This window comes from Apteryx rowi, unplaced genomic scaffold (genome assembly GCF_003343035.1).
Source record: "Apteryx rowi isolate R43461 unplaced genomic scaffold, aptRow1 scaffold_4, whole genome shotgun sequence".
NCBI classification, from domain to species: Eukaryota; Metazoa; Chordata; class Aves; order Apterygiformes; family Apterygidae; genus Apteryx; species Apteryx rowi.
In genome coordinates, this window is record NW_020450529.1 from 9856263 (window position 1) to 9871153 (window position 14891).

General features: G+C 42.7%; 1 protein-coding gene across 1 annotated transcript in view; it reads left to right on the top strand.

Annotated features, from left to right (window-relative positions):
- The window catches only part of CPM (carboxypeptidase M), a 37573-nt gene extending 23389 nt beyond the window's left edge, over positions 1 to 14184 (top strand). Inside the window, exons 4-9 of the mRNA XM_026074767.1 lie at positions 7118 to 7290; positions 8722 to 8906; positions 9148 to 9318; positions 10436 to 10588; positions 12000 to 12148; positions 13519 to 14184. Of these exons, the coding sequence (XP_025930552.1) occupies positions 7118 to 7290; positions 8722 to 8906; positions 9148 to 9318; positions 10436 to 10588; positions 12000 to 12148; positions 13519 to 13752 (1065 nt within the window). The 3' untranslated portion in view covers positions 13753 to 14184. The remainder of the gene's footprint in view (positions 1 to 7117; positions 7291 to 8721; positions 8907 to 9147; positions 9319 to 10435; positions 10589 to 11999; positions 12149 to 13518) is intronic.
- Positions 14185 to 14891: the final 707 nt, after the last annotated feature.

A 14891-nucleotide genomic window follows, 5' to 3' on the forward strand; every position in this document is an offset into this window, starting at 1 on the left:
GGCCCTTCTAACCTGTCATTGTCAGGCAGATTTTTTTTTTATTATTATTATTTTTTTTGACTTGGCCAGCAGCCTGCTCCTAAAACCAGAGGTGAGCTGGGGGGGAACTTGAGTTGCAGGTATGCAGACTGTTCACACATGCAGCTGGAAGAAAACCTAGGATGTTTGGAGAGCTGACTAACAGGGAACTCAAAATAAAATAATGGGAATACACAACATTAGGAAAAGAGTATTTTTTTCAGGATCAGAAAGATTATTTTTAGAGTAGGTTAAAAATTTTAGTAGAGTAAGACATGACCTGCCAAAGTTTAATGATTTTAAACTTTGCCATTGCCAAATAGAGTGAACTTTTGCCTCAGGTCTCCAGAGATACAACAAAACACTTCCACTCTTCTTTCTGTGCCTGAGTGAAGCTGGACACCATTTTTAGCAGTACTTTTTGCTTAACCCAAGCTAGATTAAAACTGATGATTAGATGTAGTTCAGTCACTTTCAGCTCCATGGGACTTCAATTAAAATGGCATTGATAGGCTGTGCAATGCGCATGGCCCTGCGAAATGTTGATAAAGTTTGCACCAGGGAAGTTGGGGGAGAGGCTGCCTGCTGTTCTGGGGCCTGCTGGTCAGAGCAGTGGCTAGGGATGTTTGAGAAACAGAATCTGTGCTTTGGTCTGGGCAGCTCAAAGCAAATAAGACGTCAGTAGTTTGGTGTGGGGAGTGGTGATGCAGTTTTCCAGTTTTTTTTCTAGTCCCAGTTCATTCTGAATTAGGCAGCAGCTCTTTCGTGTCCTAGGCTTGTGTTCTCCCTGGAAGAGCTTCTCTTTCCCAATAGATATGCTCACACATTTGTTCTTGGAAAAACTCATTGCATTTCACACCGGCCAAAAACAAATCCCCAAATGCTCAAAAGTCATAAATGGAGCAGAACTGTCAGCTTCTGACCAGCTGTACCAGCGACTTGAGGCCTATCTACACAACTGAAATGGAGAATTTGTTATAAAACTGTTTCTGGACCATGTATATCACAGAAAGCCCTGTAAGGGGAAGGATGTGTAAGTAACATGTAAACTATCCCTTCACTCCCTCTATTAAGTATATGGGTTCCTTAACTTTCCGCAGCTGTAGTGTAACTGGCCCATCACAAGAAAAAAACCTTTTCCAGGATGGTAATACCATCCCTTTTTGCCTAAATCATCGCCTTCCCGATCACTTTCTTTGAGTGCAGCAGTATTTTGCCTCTCATTACATTCAGCCCATACTGGTAGGCCTGCACTGGCCTTACCTGAAAGGATGTATTTATCTTGCTGGCTTATCTTACAGTTTAACTTAAAAGTAACTAGACTCTATCTTCCATGTCATCATAGAAGTAGTCATATCTAAAAAAGGGTTTCTAGACATATGGTAATTTATTAGGATTTGGGTGACTGAGGATAGGAGTAGGTTTGTCATCAGTATAACTGGAGCTTAAAAAAAAAAGTTAGTCTTCTGTAAAATTTCTCACTCTCATTTCCAAAGGTGAATGGCAGTTGCACTTGAGGATGAATTTTTTACTACCAGAGTTGCTTCCACATACTATGATACCTGCTATAAGGAGTTTCAGGAGATATTATGTCCTTTGTCCATACATAAAGCATGAAAGAGGTGTGGCAGGGAAACAAAAATATGCTCTAGAAAAGAGAATAGAAAAAGATGTTCCTTGTATAGTGAACTATTCTCCACTTGGTTCCAATATCAGTTGATGTGATGTAAAGAAAGTCAGAGACACTAGCAGGGCTGCTGCCTGGCCCGGTTACCTTCCTTACCCTTATTCCCACTGTTCTGAGTCTAAATCTAGTCTAGTCTTCCCCTTGGCCAGGTGAAGACTGTGTGGAATGGAAATGGTCCAAGTGGTAGCATCTTATACCAGTTACGAGTTCAAAAGCGGGCTCTGTCGCCATTTCCTTGGATGACAGAACGAGGAACTGCATAGCCCTGTCATGCAGGTGCTGGTTCCCATGTTTCTGTAGTGATTGCTGCTGTAGAAAGGAATGGCTACGTGCCAGGCTGTATTTGCGCAGTGGTTTTAAGACTGGTGCATGTTAGTAAAGAATCACAGAATCACAGAATCGCTGAGGTTGGAAGGGACCTCTGGAGATCATCTAGTCCAACCCCCCTGCTCAAGCAGGGTCACCTAGAGAACATTGCACAGGATCGCGTCCAGGCGCATTTTGAATATCTCCAGAGAAGGAGACTCCACTACCTCTCTGGGCAACCTATTCCAGTGCTCTGTCACCCTCGCAGTGAAGAAGTATTTCCTCATGTTCAGATGGAACTGCCTGTGTTTCAGCTTGTGCCCGTTGCCTCGTGTCCTGTCGCTGGGCACCACTGAAAAGAGTCTGGCCCCATCCTCTTGACACCCTCCCTTCAGATACTTGTACATGTTGACAAGATCCCCTCTCAGCCTTCTCTTCTCTAGGCTAAACAGGCCCAGCTCTCTCAGCCTTTCCTCATAAGAGAGATGCTCCAGTCCCCTAATCATCTTTGTAGCCCTTCGCTGGACTTGCTCCAGTAGTGCCACATCCCTCTTGTACTGGGGAGCCCAGAACTGGACGCAGTACTCCAGATGTGGCCTCACCAGGGCTGAGTAGAGGGGGAGGATCACCTCCCTCGACCTGCTGGCAACACTCTTCCTGATGCACCCCAGGATACCATTGGCCTTCTTGGCCACAAGGGCACATTGCTGCCTCATGCTTAACTTGGTGTCCACCAGCACTCCCAGGTCCTTCTCCGCAGAGCTGCTTTCCAGCAGGTCAACCCCCAACCTGTACTGGTGCAGGGGGTTATTCCTCCCCAGGTGCAGGACCCTGCACTTGCCTTTGTTGAACTTCAGGAGGTTCCTCTCCGCCCACCTCTCCAGCCTGTCCAGGTCTCTCTGAATGGCAGCCCAGCCCTCCGGTGTATCGGCCACTCCTCCCAGTTTTGTATCATCGGCAAACTTGCTGAGGGTGCACTCTGTCCCTTCATCCAGGTCATTGATGAAGAAGTTGAACAAGACTGGACCCAGGACTGACCCCTGGGGGACACCGCTAGCTACAGGCCTCCAACTAGACTCTGCACCGCTGATCACAACCCTCTGAGCTCTGCCATTCAGCCAGTTCTCAATCCACCTCACTGTCCACTCATCTAGCCCACACTTCCTGAGCTTGTCTGTGAGGATGTTATGGGAGACAGAAGGATAAAGATGATGGGATATATCGCAACCATGCGTAATAATTAGTGCTGTACAAGTGTTAAAAAAATGTCTTGTAAGAGTGGCATTTAAATACTAAACCAGGATGGATTATCAGTTTCTCCTCTGCTGTAACTCCGCTTCACTGTTGCGCCTTGGTATGCCACACTAGGTCTGTGGAGCAGTCAGAGCTGGAGCAAGGAAGCTGGCGAGACCGTGCTGTTCTGAAACAGGTCCTTCCTGATGGTTCTGGTCTTTATTTCAACATAGCTCAGCTGAAATCCAGGCCATGTTTAAGGAAAGAATTTTAATTGTAAAAATGAGCAGAACATATCCACCCACTAGGCACCTATCACTTGATGATAAAAATATTTTGAAAATAGGGGTGCTACAGTGAGGTATTACAGTGCAGGTGCAATTGCTGCTAGCCTTAATCTTTTAACTAGCTGGAGCTAGGGCTTCCTGAGCAAGCCCTTCAGGAGCTGAGCAGTGCACTGACCCAGCTGCACTGGTAGCAATACAGTCAGCAAGTTTAAGGGGTAGGTCCATGGAAACTGCAGTCACACCCTTCTCTACGCTGTAGATCCATGCCCTGACATATGGTTCTTCATTCAAGACTTTGCCTGAGGATCGCCGAAAGCCCCTCCTTCTGACTCCGCCTTTTTGGGGTACACAGTGAAACTTTGACATCTGAAAGGGCACAGAGAAGCTGAAAACCCAACTGTGCCCCCAGAGGTGGCAGAAGGGTTTTTCCTTTGCTTTTGTGTCACTCCTCAACTGTGCTACCATAAGATAATACACCTGGGCATGAGGCCATCACCCTTGGGAGACTGCAATTAAAACCAAATACTTCATCATGTCTACTCAAAGCCCCAGAGCACATGAAGGCTGTCCTCTGCTCTCTGCCTGCTATTAGACTGCAGGCAAGGTGCCTTGTCCTTGACATACACTGGACCCAGGTTGCTGACAGTCTGTATCTAGAGGATTTATCCGAAGCTCTAAAGTAAAAACAAATGTCTGATCACTTTGCTTTGCAGGCACAATTGACCTCTTTAGTGTCAGGGTAAAGCTTGTCTGAGCAGGAGATGCCTTCTGCGGACTTGATTAAAACTTGAGTTTTGATCTTTTTGTAGCCAGAACCTAAAGCTCTCTCTTTTCCTCTCCCCAAACACCTCTGACTGTACTTTTCAAAGAGATGCAGAGTAATCTGGACCAAAACAACACCCCTCTGTAGCCTTAGCAAAACAGACTCGTAATAAACACGCTTCCCCCCCCCCCTTGGGACTGGATCAGAGTACAAACCCTCTGTGATGGATGTATGCTGAGCTGTTTAATGTACTAAAGGACTCAGATACAACAGCCAATAGCTATACAAGGAATTCTGTGAAATAGGATTCATTTCTTTGTAACCCAGACTTACATATACAATATAAGACTGTTCAATGCGAAGAATATCAGTTATGGAACACTGCTCCACTTCTGTTGTCTATAAACATTGTCCTTTTCCACCATCTCTTCTTTTTCTTTTTTTCTTTCTGAATTTTTCCCATTCCTGTTCCTGCTTCTGTACTTTTTTTTTTTCCTTTTGCGAGGGGGATCTCTGAAGAGAAGTTACAGTGGGGGCAAAGACTGTTTCCTGTACCTCCAGAGAGCAGTCCAGTCTTGTCTGTAGTTTAGCTGTCTCTGTGGTAGGGCTGTTCTTGTTGCCTCCGAGTCTGCAAGCTTTCTCTCTCCTGCCCAGGGCCATGATTTGGCTGACTTCCCTCCCTCTCTCCCTCCCTCCCTCCCTTCCTTCCCAGCTGCTCCGTGTGTTTCCCAAGATGTCTATCACCCAGAGCTGGAACTGAGCTGCCTGCATAAGGCAGGTTCTGTGGCATCTCTCCTTCAAAAATTTCGCAAAGTAAACTTGTCTAAACTGCAGAGCAGTCTGCTTGCATGTGCTCAGGTGCCATTTTGAAAGTTACTGGCAATAGAAGGTGTTAGGTACCTTTCCCTCTCTCAAAGCCCATTTGCTGTAGAGTCTAGACAAAGAACCACTTAGTTATTGGGACAGTAAATACGTTTATATAGTGCAGCTTCCCATAGCATGTTACTCGATGGTAGCTTGCATGAGACCATTAGGAACTGACGGACAAAGGCTAGGGAACTCAGGTACAAATCTGCTGGGGGGGCATCCTTTTTCCCCACACAAACAGCGTGGCAGAATTGCTCAAGCTCTAATTCAGAGACTGGGAACCTTCTTTATGTATAACACTTAAGAAGGTGTGATCTGCAGCTTAATGGAGTCATGTTTGGCACTACTTCCCCCCACCCCCCCAACCATAAACAGCAATTGCTGCTAACAGACAGGACATGGTTTGCTCCCAACCTGAACAGCGAGTGCACCCAGCCCTCCTGCCCCATCTTGTACCAACCAGCTGCTGCAGGCAGAGGTCCTGCTGGACAGAGCGTTGGTGCTTCCTGTTTGCCTCAACAGCCGGAGCAGGATTTGCCACCTACAGTGCGCTGATGAGAAAATTTAACGAGAAGATATTAGTGCAGCAAACAGCGATGAAGAAATATTCCTTTTTTTCTGCCCAATTTCACTCACCTTTTACCCTAGCTATTATCTGTTTGCAAACAGGAAGATGTTTATTTGTGACACCAGTTTCATCCAGTAAAGCTGTTCCATGTCTTCAATTTAGAAGGAAAAAAAAAAGTATTTGCAGTATTTCTGTCTTAGTGGTGCAAGACTCATTCTAAAAGATACTGAGACTCTGTAACTCTGAATTAGAGCCTGCAGTGATTTACCAGGCTTCGTTCTTGGGGGAAAAAGTAGAGATAAATTATTTCCAGAGCTCATCTAGTTGCAAGTCTTGATTTGTTCCCATCCCAGCCAAGGCACAGGAATCCTACGGCACCCTTGAGAAATGGGTCACAGTGCTCCTGGGAAGATGGTCCAGTGAACACACTGTGCTAGTGGATTCTGGGGCACAATAGGATTGGTCTTAACTCACTGTAAATGGAAGTTGCCAGTAAATTGGCTAAAATTTGCCAGAGTAGACCAAAGGAAGATGTTAGTAATGACCTGCCAACTTTCACAACTTAACAAACTTAGATGCGGAAAGAATACCGTCTTCTCCAGGACCGCTTTCCCTGAATCCAAAGGCTGCATCCAAATGGTCCTTCTCTCTGTTTCTCTAAAAAATTTTATGTACCTGTTTGAGTTCCCCAATGCCCATGTTCATGACATTAAAATAAAGCAACATGAGAGAGCATATAACAGAAGTGCATATGGGTCACTTCTCCCCAAACTGGGAGTCAGTCTCATCTGACCGTGCATTAAAGGAGAGATCACAGAAAAGAGGATCAACAAGAAAAAATCCTGCTCCATAGCACCCTGAAAAACGTGGAAGGGCTTGTCTTCCTTTCTTCTGAACCATCACTGCCCAGCGGTGGTGCACAGCACAGGCACTCTAGGTGCAGGGCCCAGAGTCCCTCAGGCATCAGCACAGAGCTGACGGTAATGAAACTAATGCAGTGTTGCGTATCCAAGCCCACGTAATCTTTAACATGCTTTTTGTACAGCAGCCTACGCAGTTTTAGTTTCTGGTGAGGCCTGCATTCAGTCTTTATCCGTACAGTATTTAAACGGTGTAGCTGACACAGTCAGTTTCCCGTTATAGAAAAAGGCTGGGTTGATCTGGGTTTAAAACTCTTGTGAAAACCCTCTGGTGACGACTTCCATCTATTAAATTACTTTAAATATTTTTAGAGGGAAAGCACGAAACAAAACAGTTTTGGCTAGAATGCTCATGTGCCTTGTATGTTTATGTAATCCAGTTAAAAAAAAAAACAAACAACTAAGTGCAAGGTTGTGGGTCTTTTCTTCATAGTAGACTTAAAATAAAATCCATCCTTCTCTATACAGACTGTTGGGAGAGAAATTCTGCTCCATTTGATAGACTTCCTGGTGACAAACTATAGACGTGACCCAGTTGTTACCCGGTTACTTAATAACACCCGGATTCATATCATGCCAACAATGAATCCTGATGGATTTGAAGCTACAAAAGTGCCTGATTGTTATTACTCACACGGAAGGTAAGGGTGGCTCAGGGGGGTGGGAGTGGGTGAAGGAAATGGTTGGAGAGCAGTAGGTGGGAATGGCCAAATGTCTGAGTCATACTTGGTGGAGAGAGTAGCTTGGAGGATGTGTTAGGGCTAATTTTGTCCTGTGCTCTTCTGAAGATGCTCTGTTACAGCATAGAGATTTTAGAAGACTGAGTCAGACTGGTGTTTATATGTGCTGGAGCTAGAGGAAAATTGGTCAGAATGATATAATGACCTAACCTTTTAGGCAGGAGATGCACACTGTGAATAGAAACACAACAACCTATTTAGACCTTTAGGGTGCTAGAAAAAAGAAGAGAAAGTCCAGCTACAGGTATCTATTTCAGTAGGAGAACTATGTAACCCCAGTTAATGAGAAAAAAGTATGTCTAAGCTTGTCAAATGGACTTCTAAATATGTTTCTAAGGTTCATCATGTTGTTTGCAGACCTAGTAGATTTAATGATCTAAGACCTAGTAAGAGGTTGTGTAAGATTTATAGAAACAGAACTAGCTAGAATAGGTACTGTGCTAATAGCAGTGCTAGAAAAAAACTGATGCAGAAGAAAATGCTACTTTTGCATTCTTGAATGTAACTATTGGAGACACCAAAAAGGGGAGAAAAGATTAAGAAAGTAGAAGAGGAGAGAGTGAGAGAACAGGAAGAAATGCCCATGGGACAGAGCTGGAAGGTGCAAGAAAAGCAGAAGCTGCCTTAAACTCCTGAGCTAGAAGTTCTCCTGGATCTCTGACTATGGCAACTTCTGGAGCAGCGAGAAGGTAGGTTAGGTACAGACAGTATTCAGTTGTCTAGGCCCTCCTTTTGATTGGGAAAGAGATTTATTGCTCAGCACATGGCTAGGGCATTTATGGAGCATGCAATTTTTTAAATCCCCCTCAGTGGCAAATAGAGTGAATTTAACTAACTGAGTTTAAAAATTAGCACAGCTAAAGCTAAGTACCCTCTATACTCTGAGAAACTAAGTACTGTCTGTACTGACCTCTCTGAGTGAAAAAGGAAGAAAGGAATAAAGCATTTGTGTAAACAGCTAGACCTTCAAGTACAGGTAGAAGGAAATACATCCTGTTTTTGAGTAAAATTTTTTGCTCTATGCCCAGAGTGGCAGCAGTGGAAGGGATACAACTATGCACTGGTCACGTTCCGATATGAGTGGAAAAACACACTCAGAAGGACAACATCCTGACCTGGATTAGGTTTTTCTAATTCATGCGTGTGTAGGCATGTGTATGTGCAAAATAAAGTCCGTTTTTGTAATGCTTGAAAAGATACATTTGTGATGGTGTTCATGCCTGTTCCCTAAAGACACTGGCATGCCACAGATCATCATAACTTACAGGAGTCTGACAATGTGGAGGTGTCTACAGGCAAAACTGTTACGGGAATGTCTTTCCTCTTTCTAAGGTACAATAAGAATGGAGAAGATCTGAACCGGAATTTTCCTGATGTCTTTGAAAGTAACAACGTCACCATTCAGCCAGAGACTCAAGCAGTGATGAACTGGATAAAAAATGAAACATTTGTCCTTTCAGCAAACTTGCATGGGGGTGCCCTGGTTGCCAGTTACACATTTGATAATGGTAACTCAGGTAAGATAATACCAAATGTTTCTCCACATCTGATTTGTTTTAGGGGCTTTAGCTGTATCAAAGCAAAACTCACAAGTTTTCTGCAAGGTTTTTGCAGCCTTTGAGCTGGGATGGATAGGCTTTGATAAACCCCATGAAAAAGCCTGATGTGTCTGTTTGAGAGATTCTCATCCTGTATGTAAGCAGCACTGTATGTTTTACCAATAGTGGGAGTTACATGCTGGCTATCTTTATTCTGCAGTTACCGGCTCTTTAAAAGGCTATAGCAGATCTCCAGATGATGATGTTTTTATTCACCTGGCGAAAACCTATTCTTTCAACCATGCGAGCATGTACAAAGGGGCTGGGTGTGACAACAGACAACCCTTTCCAGAAGGCATTACCAATGGGTATTCGTGGTACCCACTGGAAGGTAAGAATGTCAATGATACCTTTTCAGGTGCTTCAGATACGATGTTCTCACTCGCTTTTGCCATCCTGATGATGAAACTGCTGTGGTTTTGCCCACAGTAGAGGGCTGGTTCAAGTAGCTAGTGAGCTGATTAAGCCACCACATTCCCGTAGAGTCTCTGAGCAGGACACAAGCATTCATAGACTCTCCTGGTCAGCAGGTACACAAGTGAATGAGGCAGCTTCTGCTGTCTGGCTTCTCTCCTGCCCCTTCTCAAGGCCAGAGCAGTTCTCTCATAACTATATAGAACGCACGCACACACACACACACACACACACACACACAGCCCTGGCATCACAGACCATTTGTTAATACTACATCGATATGTTTGCATAGCTACACGTAGCCTGGAGGCCAAAATCCTTTCTTGGAGCAAGTCAGGAATGACTCTACTGTTAACAGTGCATACAGTTCATCTGCTGTAACCGAGATCAAAACCTATTTATTTCCTCTCCTTTCAGGAAGAAAACCAAAGTCTTGTTTATATATCATCCTCTTTTTTTTTCTTTTCTTCTTTTCTTTTCTTTTCTTTTCTTTTCTTTTCTTTTCTTTTCTTTTCTTTTTTTCTTTTCTTTTCTTTTCTTTTCTTTTCTTTTCTTTTCTTTTCTTTTCTTTTCTTTTCTTTTCTTTTCTTTTCTTTATCTTTGATTACAGAAGTGTTTTAATCTCTGTTTATTTGTAGCCAATAGAATCGTGGGCCTGTATACTGTGGCACTACATGTTGCTTTCACAATCCGAATTCAGATCCTTAAAAGGCTCATGGGGCAGTTGTGAGAACGGCAAACTCTATGCCAAACCATAAATTTATCTGCCTCTATTTATTTGGGAGTGTTGTAGTGTTGTATGCATGTAGCATTACTCTACATGCATCTTGTAGAGTAATTAAGCTGTTTTTCCACAGTAGACAGTAAATATAAGTGACTCTGGCACTGAAGAATAATTTGTCTGGTGTATTTTACTGATGTACCTATTTACAAATGTGATGCAAGTACCAGTTTTAAACTCTCCTGCTGTTCTTCTAGCTTGAAATTGGTGCTTCCTTCCAGCTAAACACCATTTGTTTTATTTCAAATTTAAGGTGGAATGCAAGATTACAACTATGTCTGGGGACAATGTTTTGAAATTACATTGGAGCTGTCATGCTGTAAATATCCCCCTGAAGACCAGCTGGAACAGTTCTGGAGAGACAACAAAGTTGCTTTAATTGAATATATAAAACAAGTGCATCTAGGTGGGTATGCGAACAGGGAAGGGAGCTAGAGCTGCGGACAGGCTGGTGGGCAAAGTGGGGACTCCTGAAGTAGCCCAGTTCAGTGTCAGACCTCACAGGCGAGAAGCTCTGGCTCAGCCACTTCAGATATCAAAGTTTTTTCCATTCCTCAGTCGCTTTCCAGATATATCTGAGCTAGGTGCCAGTTTGGCAGCAGTTGTATTGCCAAACTTGTGAGTCAGTCACTTGCTTTTTTTTCCCTTCCCTTCCCAATCAAAAGATCAGATTCAGAACTGAATGTTTTGGTGGAGTCATTTTGGTTTTGTTTGTTTTTTAAAGCAACAAACACAAATCCCTCACAAGAGACACCTGACTTTTCTGATAATGAGGTCCCATTTTCAAGTTTTTCTTCTACATACCTTAGGGTAGGAAGCTATCTATCTGTCTGTCTTTTAAGTGAAAAGTCAGATTTTTTTCACATTTATAGCATAAACTTGGGAGCTGTGGCTTACAAGGAAAGACTTGAATTGCAAGTGCTACAAGGCCAGGCACAGGCTAGAGAGGAGAGCTTGTACGTGTGAGTATCAGGAGTGGGGCAGCTGGCATGGCTGCGATGGCACAAGGGGCTTAAAATGTGCTGGGGCAGGAGCAGGGGACAGTCCCCTGGGACCACTTTACTGTACACCCCTCTCCATGAGTCGACTTTCCTCTCCGGCTGTGGCACAGTCCTTTATTTTGGAAGTCTCAGACTTGTGTGTTTGGACATGTGCGTGTGCATATGTGCAAAATGTTTTCTGGGTCCTTGCTGGCTTTTTGTTTGTTTGTTTTAAGGCCTTTCTAGGTATGCTTTTGACTCCACAGTTGGAGGAAAGAACTTCTACTTAGTGAAGCTGTGGTATTTCATAATGAACAGAATTGAAGGGTTTGCATAAATCTGTTGCTTATCTGCCTTTTTCTTGCCCTGAATGCCTGACTGCTCTTTTATCTTTGCTTAATGCCAGTGATACCTTTAAGGCTGTGTGTGAGAAACCACTCCATAAGCAGACACTGTTGTTGTTCTGGAATTACTAGATTAGAGGCTGTTATTAAAAAAAAAAAAAAAAAAGGCATGGAGGATTTTGAGGTATTAAGCTGTTTAGTAAAGATGCATGCAATAATATAAGTGTATGTGATAATTTCAGCAAATGAGAAAGCAGAGATTAGAATGCTGTTTTCTAAATTAACATGGTGGTAAACTATTAAAAATAAAAAAAGGATTTTCTATTTTAATTTTTTTCAGTAAGATATGTGACTTACGTGACTGCTTAGATGTGCTGGAAATGAAGGAAACTGGCTTTGTGTGCATCCAGCAACATTTAGTCCAGCCCTTCCAGACCAGGAGGCTGAGCATAATTACACTTTGCGATCTTTCTCTCCTCTCCCTTTTGCACAGGCATCAAAGGTCAAGTTACTGATAAGAACGGGAATCCTATTCCAAATGCAATCGTGGAAGCCAAAGGAAGACCTCATGTCTGCCCTTACCGAACAAATGAACATGGAGAGTACTTCCTTCTCCTTTTGCCTGGGGTATACGTGATCAATGTAAGTGTGCTGATTTGCTAAATTATTGTTTCTAACTGCATTGAGTTCTTGAACACAGTGAGACTGAACCCCTACAGATGAATGAGCTGAACTTGCTCAAGTCATGTATAGGACCTGAAAGGCTTTTTAGCAGATTTAAAAAAAAACAACAACAACAACCAAACAAAAGAAAAACCCCACAAACTTAAAACCTTAACCAGTAGTAAGGACATTTTTTGATACAGTCCTCTGGTCCTCAAAATGCTCAGAAATAAGCACTCGTCTGAGCTAGATGGTGGAGCCAGCTGCGTGTCTGGGCCATGGTGATGCTAGCTAGAGGTGTTTGAAGCAAACCACATAGCCCCTCGATGGTGACGAGACAGAGGCTGGGATCCAGGCCACCCCAGGCAGCAGCCTGACAAGGCCATCAGTGATGGCTGTTCCCTTGGGTGGAAATGGCTGCTTTGTGCATGCTGCCAATAGCCTGTGCTGGGGAAATCTGTCCAGCTATTTGTGTGGTCTCTGCCTGGTGCCAGCCAAGGGTTTATGCTTACCCTTAATTGCAGGATTCCCTCTCCTGTACAGCACACAGTGCTCCATGGTCCCTTGTGCCAAAAATCGCTGCTGCATTGAAAGAAGACTCCTCTGTCGTCTCCCAGGGAAGGGATTTTTCTGCTGTAAAATGCCAATCATCTAGTAAATTCCTCTTTGGTCTTGAGCACCAAGGGACCACCACCTTCACATGCTCCCCCCCCCCCCCCGCCCTCCTGCTGGAGCTAGCAAAAGGAGTAAGCCAGCACTGCCTTTAGTTTTGTCTGTGGAGGCAAGCAATTCCACTTAATGTTAACACATTAAAAAAAGGCAAGGAAAAGTCATGACCAAGAAATTATTTTACTCAGTAGAGAAACCTGCGTGGTATCCAGTACTTGTTTTTGCTGCTAGCTTCTTGCTTGTTATGACTGCACATTCTTGTTTCTGTTCACATGAAGCAGACCTCATGTATTGCTTTGCCACTGCCTAACAAGGTTAGTTACCCAACAGGCTGCATCCTTCAGGTTTTCTGGTTCTTCTTGCTAAGCAATTTAATCAATCAGTTCATTTTAAATCAATGACCCAAATAAAGCAAAGTTAGCTAAAACCCTTGTCTACTGTGAAAAAGCACCAAAAGAGACATTCTAGTATCATTTCCATCTCAGTTTACTTTGGTTTAGTCTAGTTGCTGTATGAGAGAAACTTTACGGTTTTCTCATTCTGTAGTTTAGTTTACGTTTAGAACACTTTTTTTAATAGGTCAGACACATTTAAAGCAACACATTAGACAATGCTTGTTACACAGCTGAAATTAACATTTAAAACCAAGTAAGAAAGAAATCTTTCCTGTTTGTTCCCAGGCTACTGTACCAGGATTTAAATCAATGCTGAAGACAGTGGAAGTACCCAATAATGCTGGTAACTTCAGTGCTTTGAAATGTGACTTCTCTTTCTCAGAAGTCTCTATCAGAACAAGAGCTGCTTCGTGTCCTAAAACTCCCCTCTACCAAGAGCTTGAACGCACTTCAGCAGCAGGAAAACCAACTTTACATCTCTTTGTTTTAATGACCATTATGCTTGTAATTTTTAAATAAAGACAGACATGAATGACAAGGCAAGGCAAAAATCCATGTCTTCTTGCACAAATTTGGCTTTTAAAACAATTGTATATGCAAAATAATGTATGTTTTATAAATGAAATTCTCAGATTTAAAATCATGTTTATTGTATTTTATAAATACTGGCTAGACAATCAAATGTTTTACTTATAATAGACATATTTTTCTACATATTTTAATCTAAAGAATTATTGTACAGCCTATAGAGATAGACATTGTAGAATTTCAGTGTGGAAAGTATAGATTAATTTTGAAGAATTTGAATTCAAAAAAGTACAGGGTTGTACTGCAAATGTTTCATACAAACTCAATCGCAGCATTGAACTAACAGTTAATGATGTGCCTACACCACTGTAAACAATTAGCTTAACCCTAGTTTCGCATAATAAAGCCACTGATGTAAATGGAGAATGACATTTGTAAGCATGCTCTTTTTATCTATGCAGATGAGACTGACAGGGCTGAAATAAGGTACAAAGATCAGTAACAGTTGTAAAACAAGATGGAAATAAAGCATAAGCATGTTCCAAAGGGTGTTGCTGCTGGAAGGAGAATCCATGCTGTCAGGCACAGTAGCAGTGGACATTTCTCTGACAGCTTTGTTCCTCCAAGACAGAACTATTGAAAATACTATGGAAACCGTCATCTACAGCTTCACAAAGTTGATCTAGGCCATTATTTACTTAATCTGGCATGGAGAAGAACTGGAATTGGAATTTTTCAGTCTGATTAATGATTTTAGTGACTTCTTTGGATTCTTTGCTTTTACGTGTATTTCACAGCCCTGTTAATATACTGTTTGGACTATATGTAACAAATGATTAAAGAAGACGGCACACTTCAGCAAGGAACATAGGGGATCCTTTTACAAAGGCTGGATTCAGTAACAACTTTCTGAACAGTGCTTCGGGAGTTGCAATGTGTTGCATGTAGAATTAGCAGAAGATTCCTTTTGTCTCATCATGTGCAAGTCATTTTTAGGGCACTTTGAAATGGCCAATAACCTCAAAAAAAAATCAATAATGACAGCTGGTTAGTATGGTCCTGTGTGTTTATTTTAAAACTTTATCTGCTGGTAATTGTCTTAAACAACTTAAAAGGAAAACTTAAAAAGG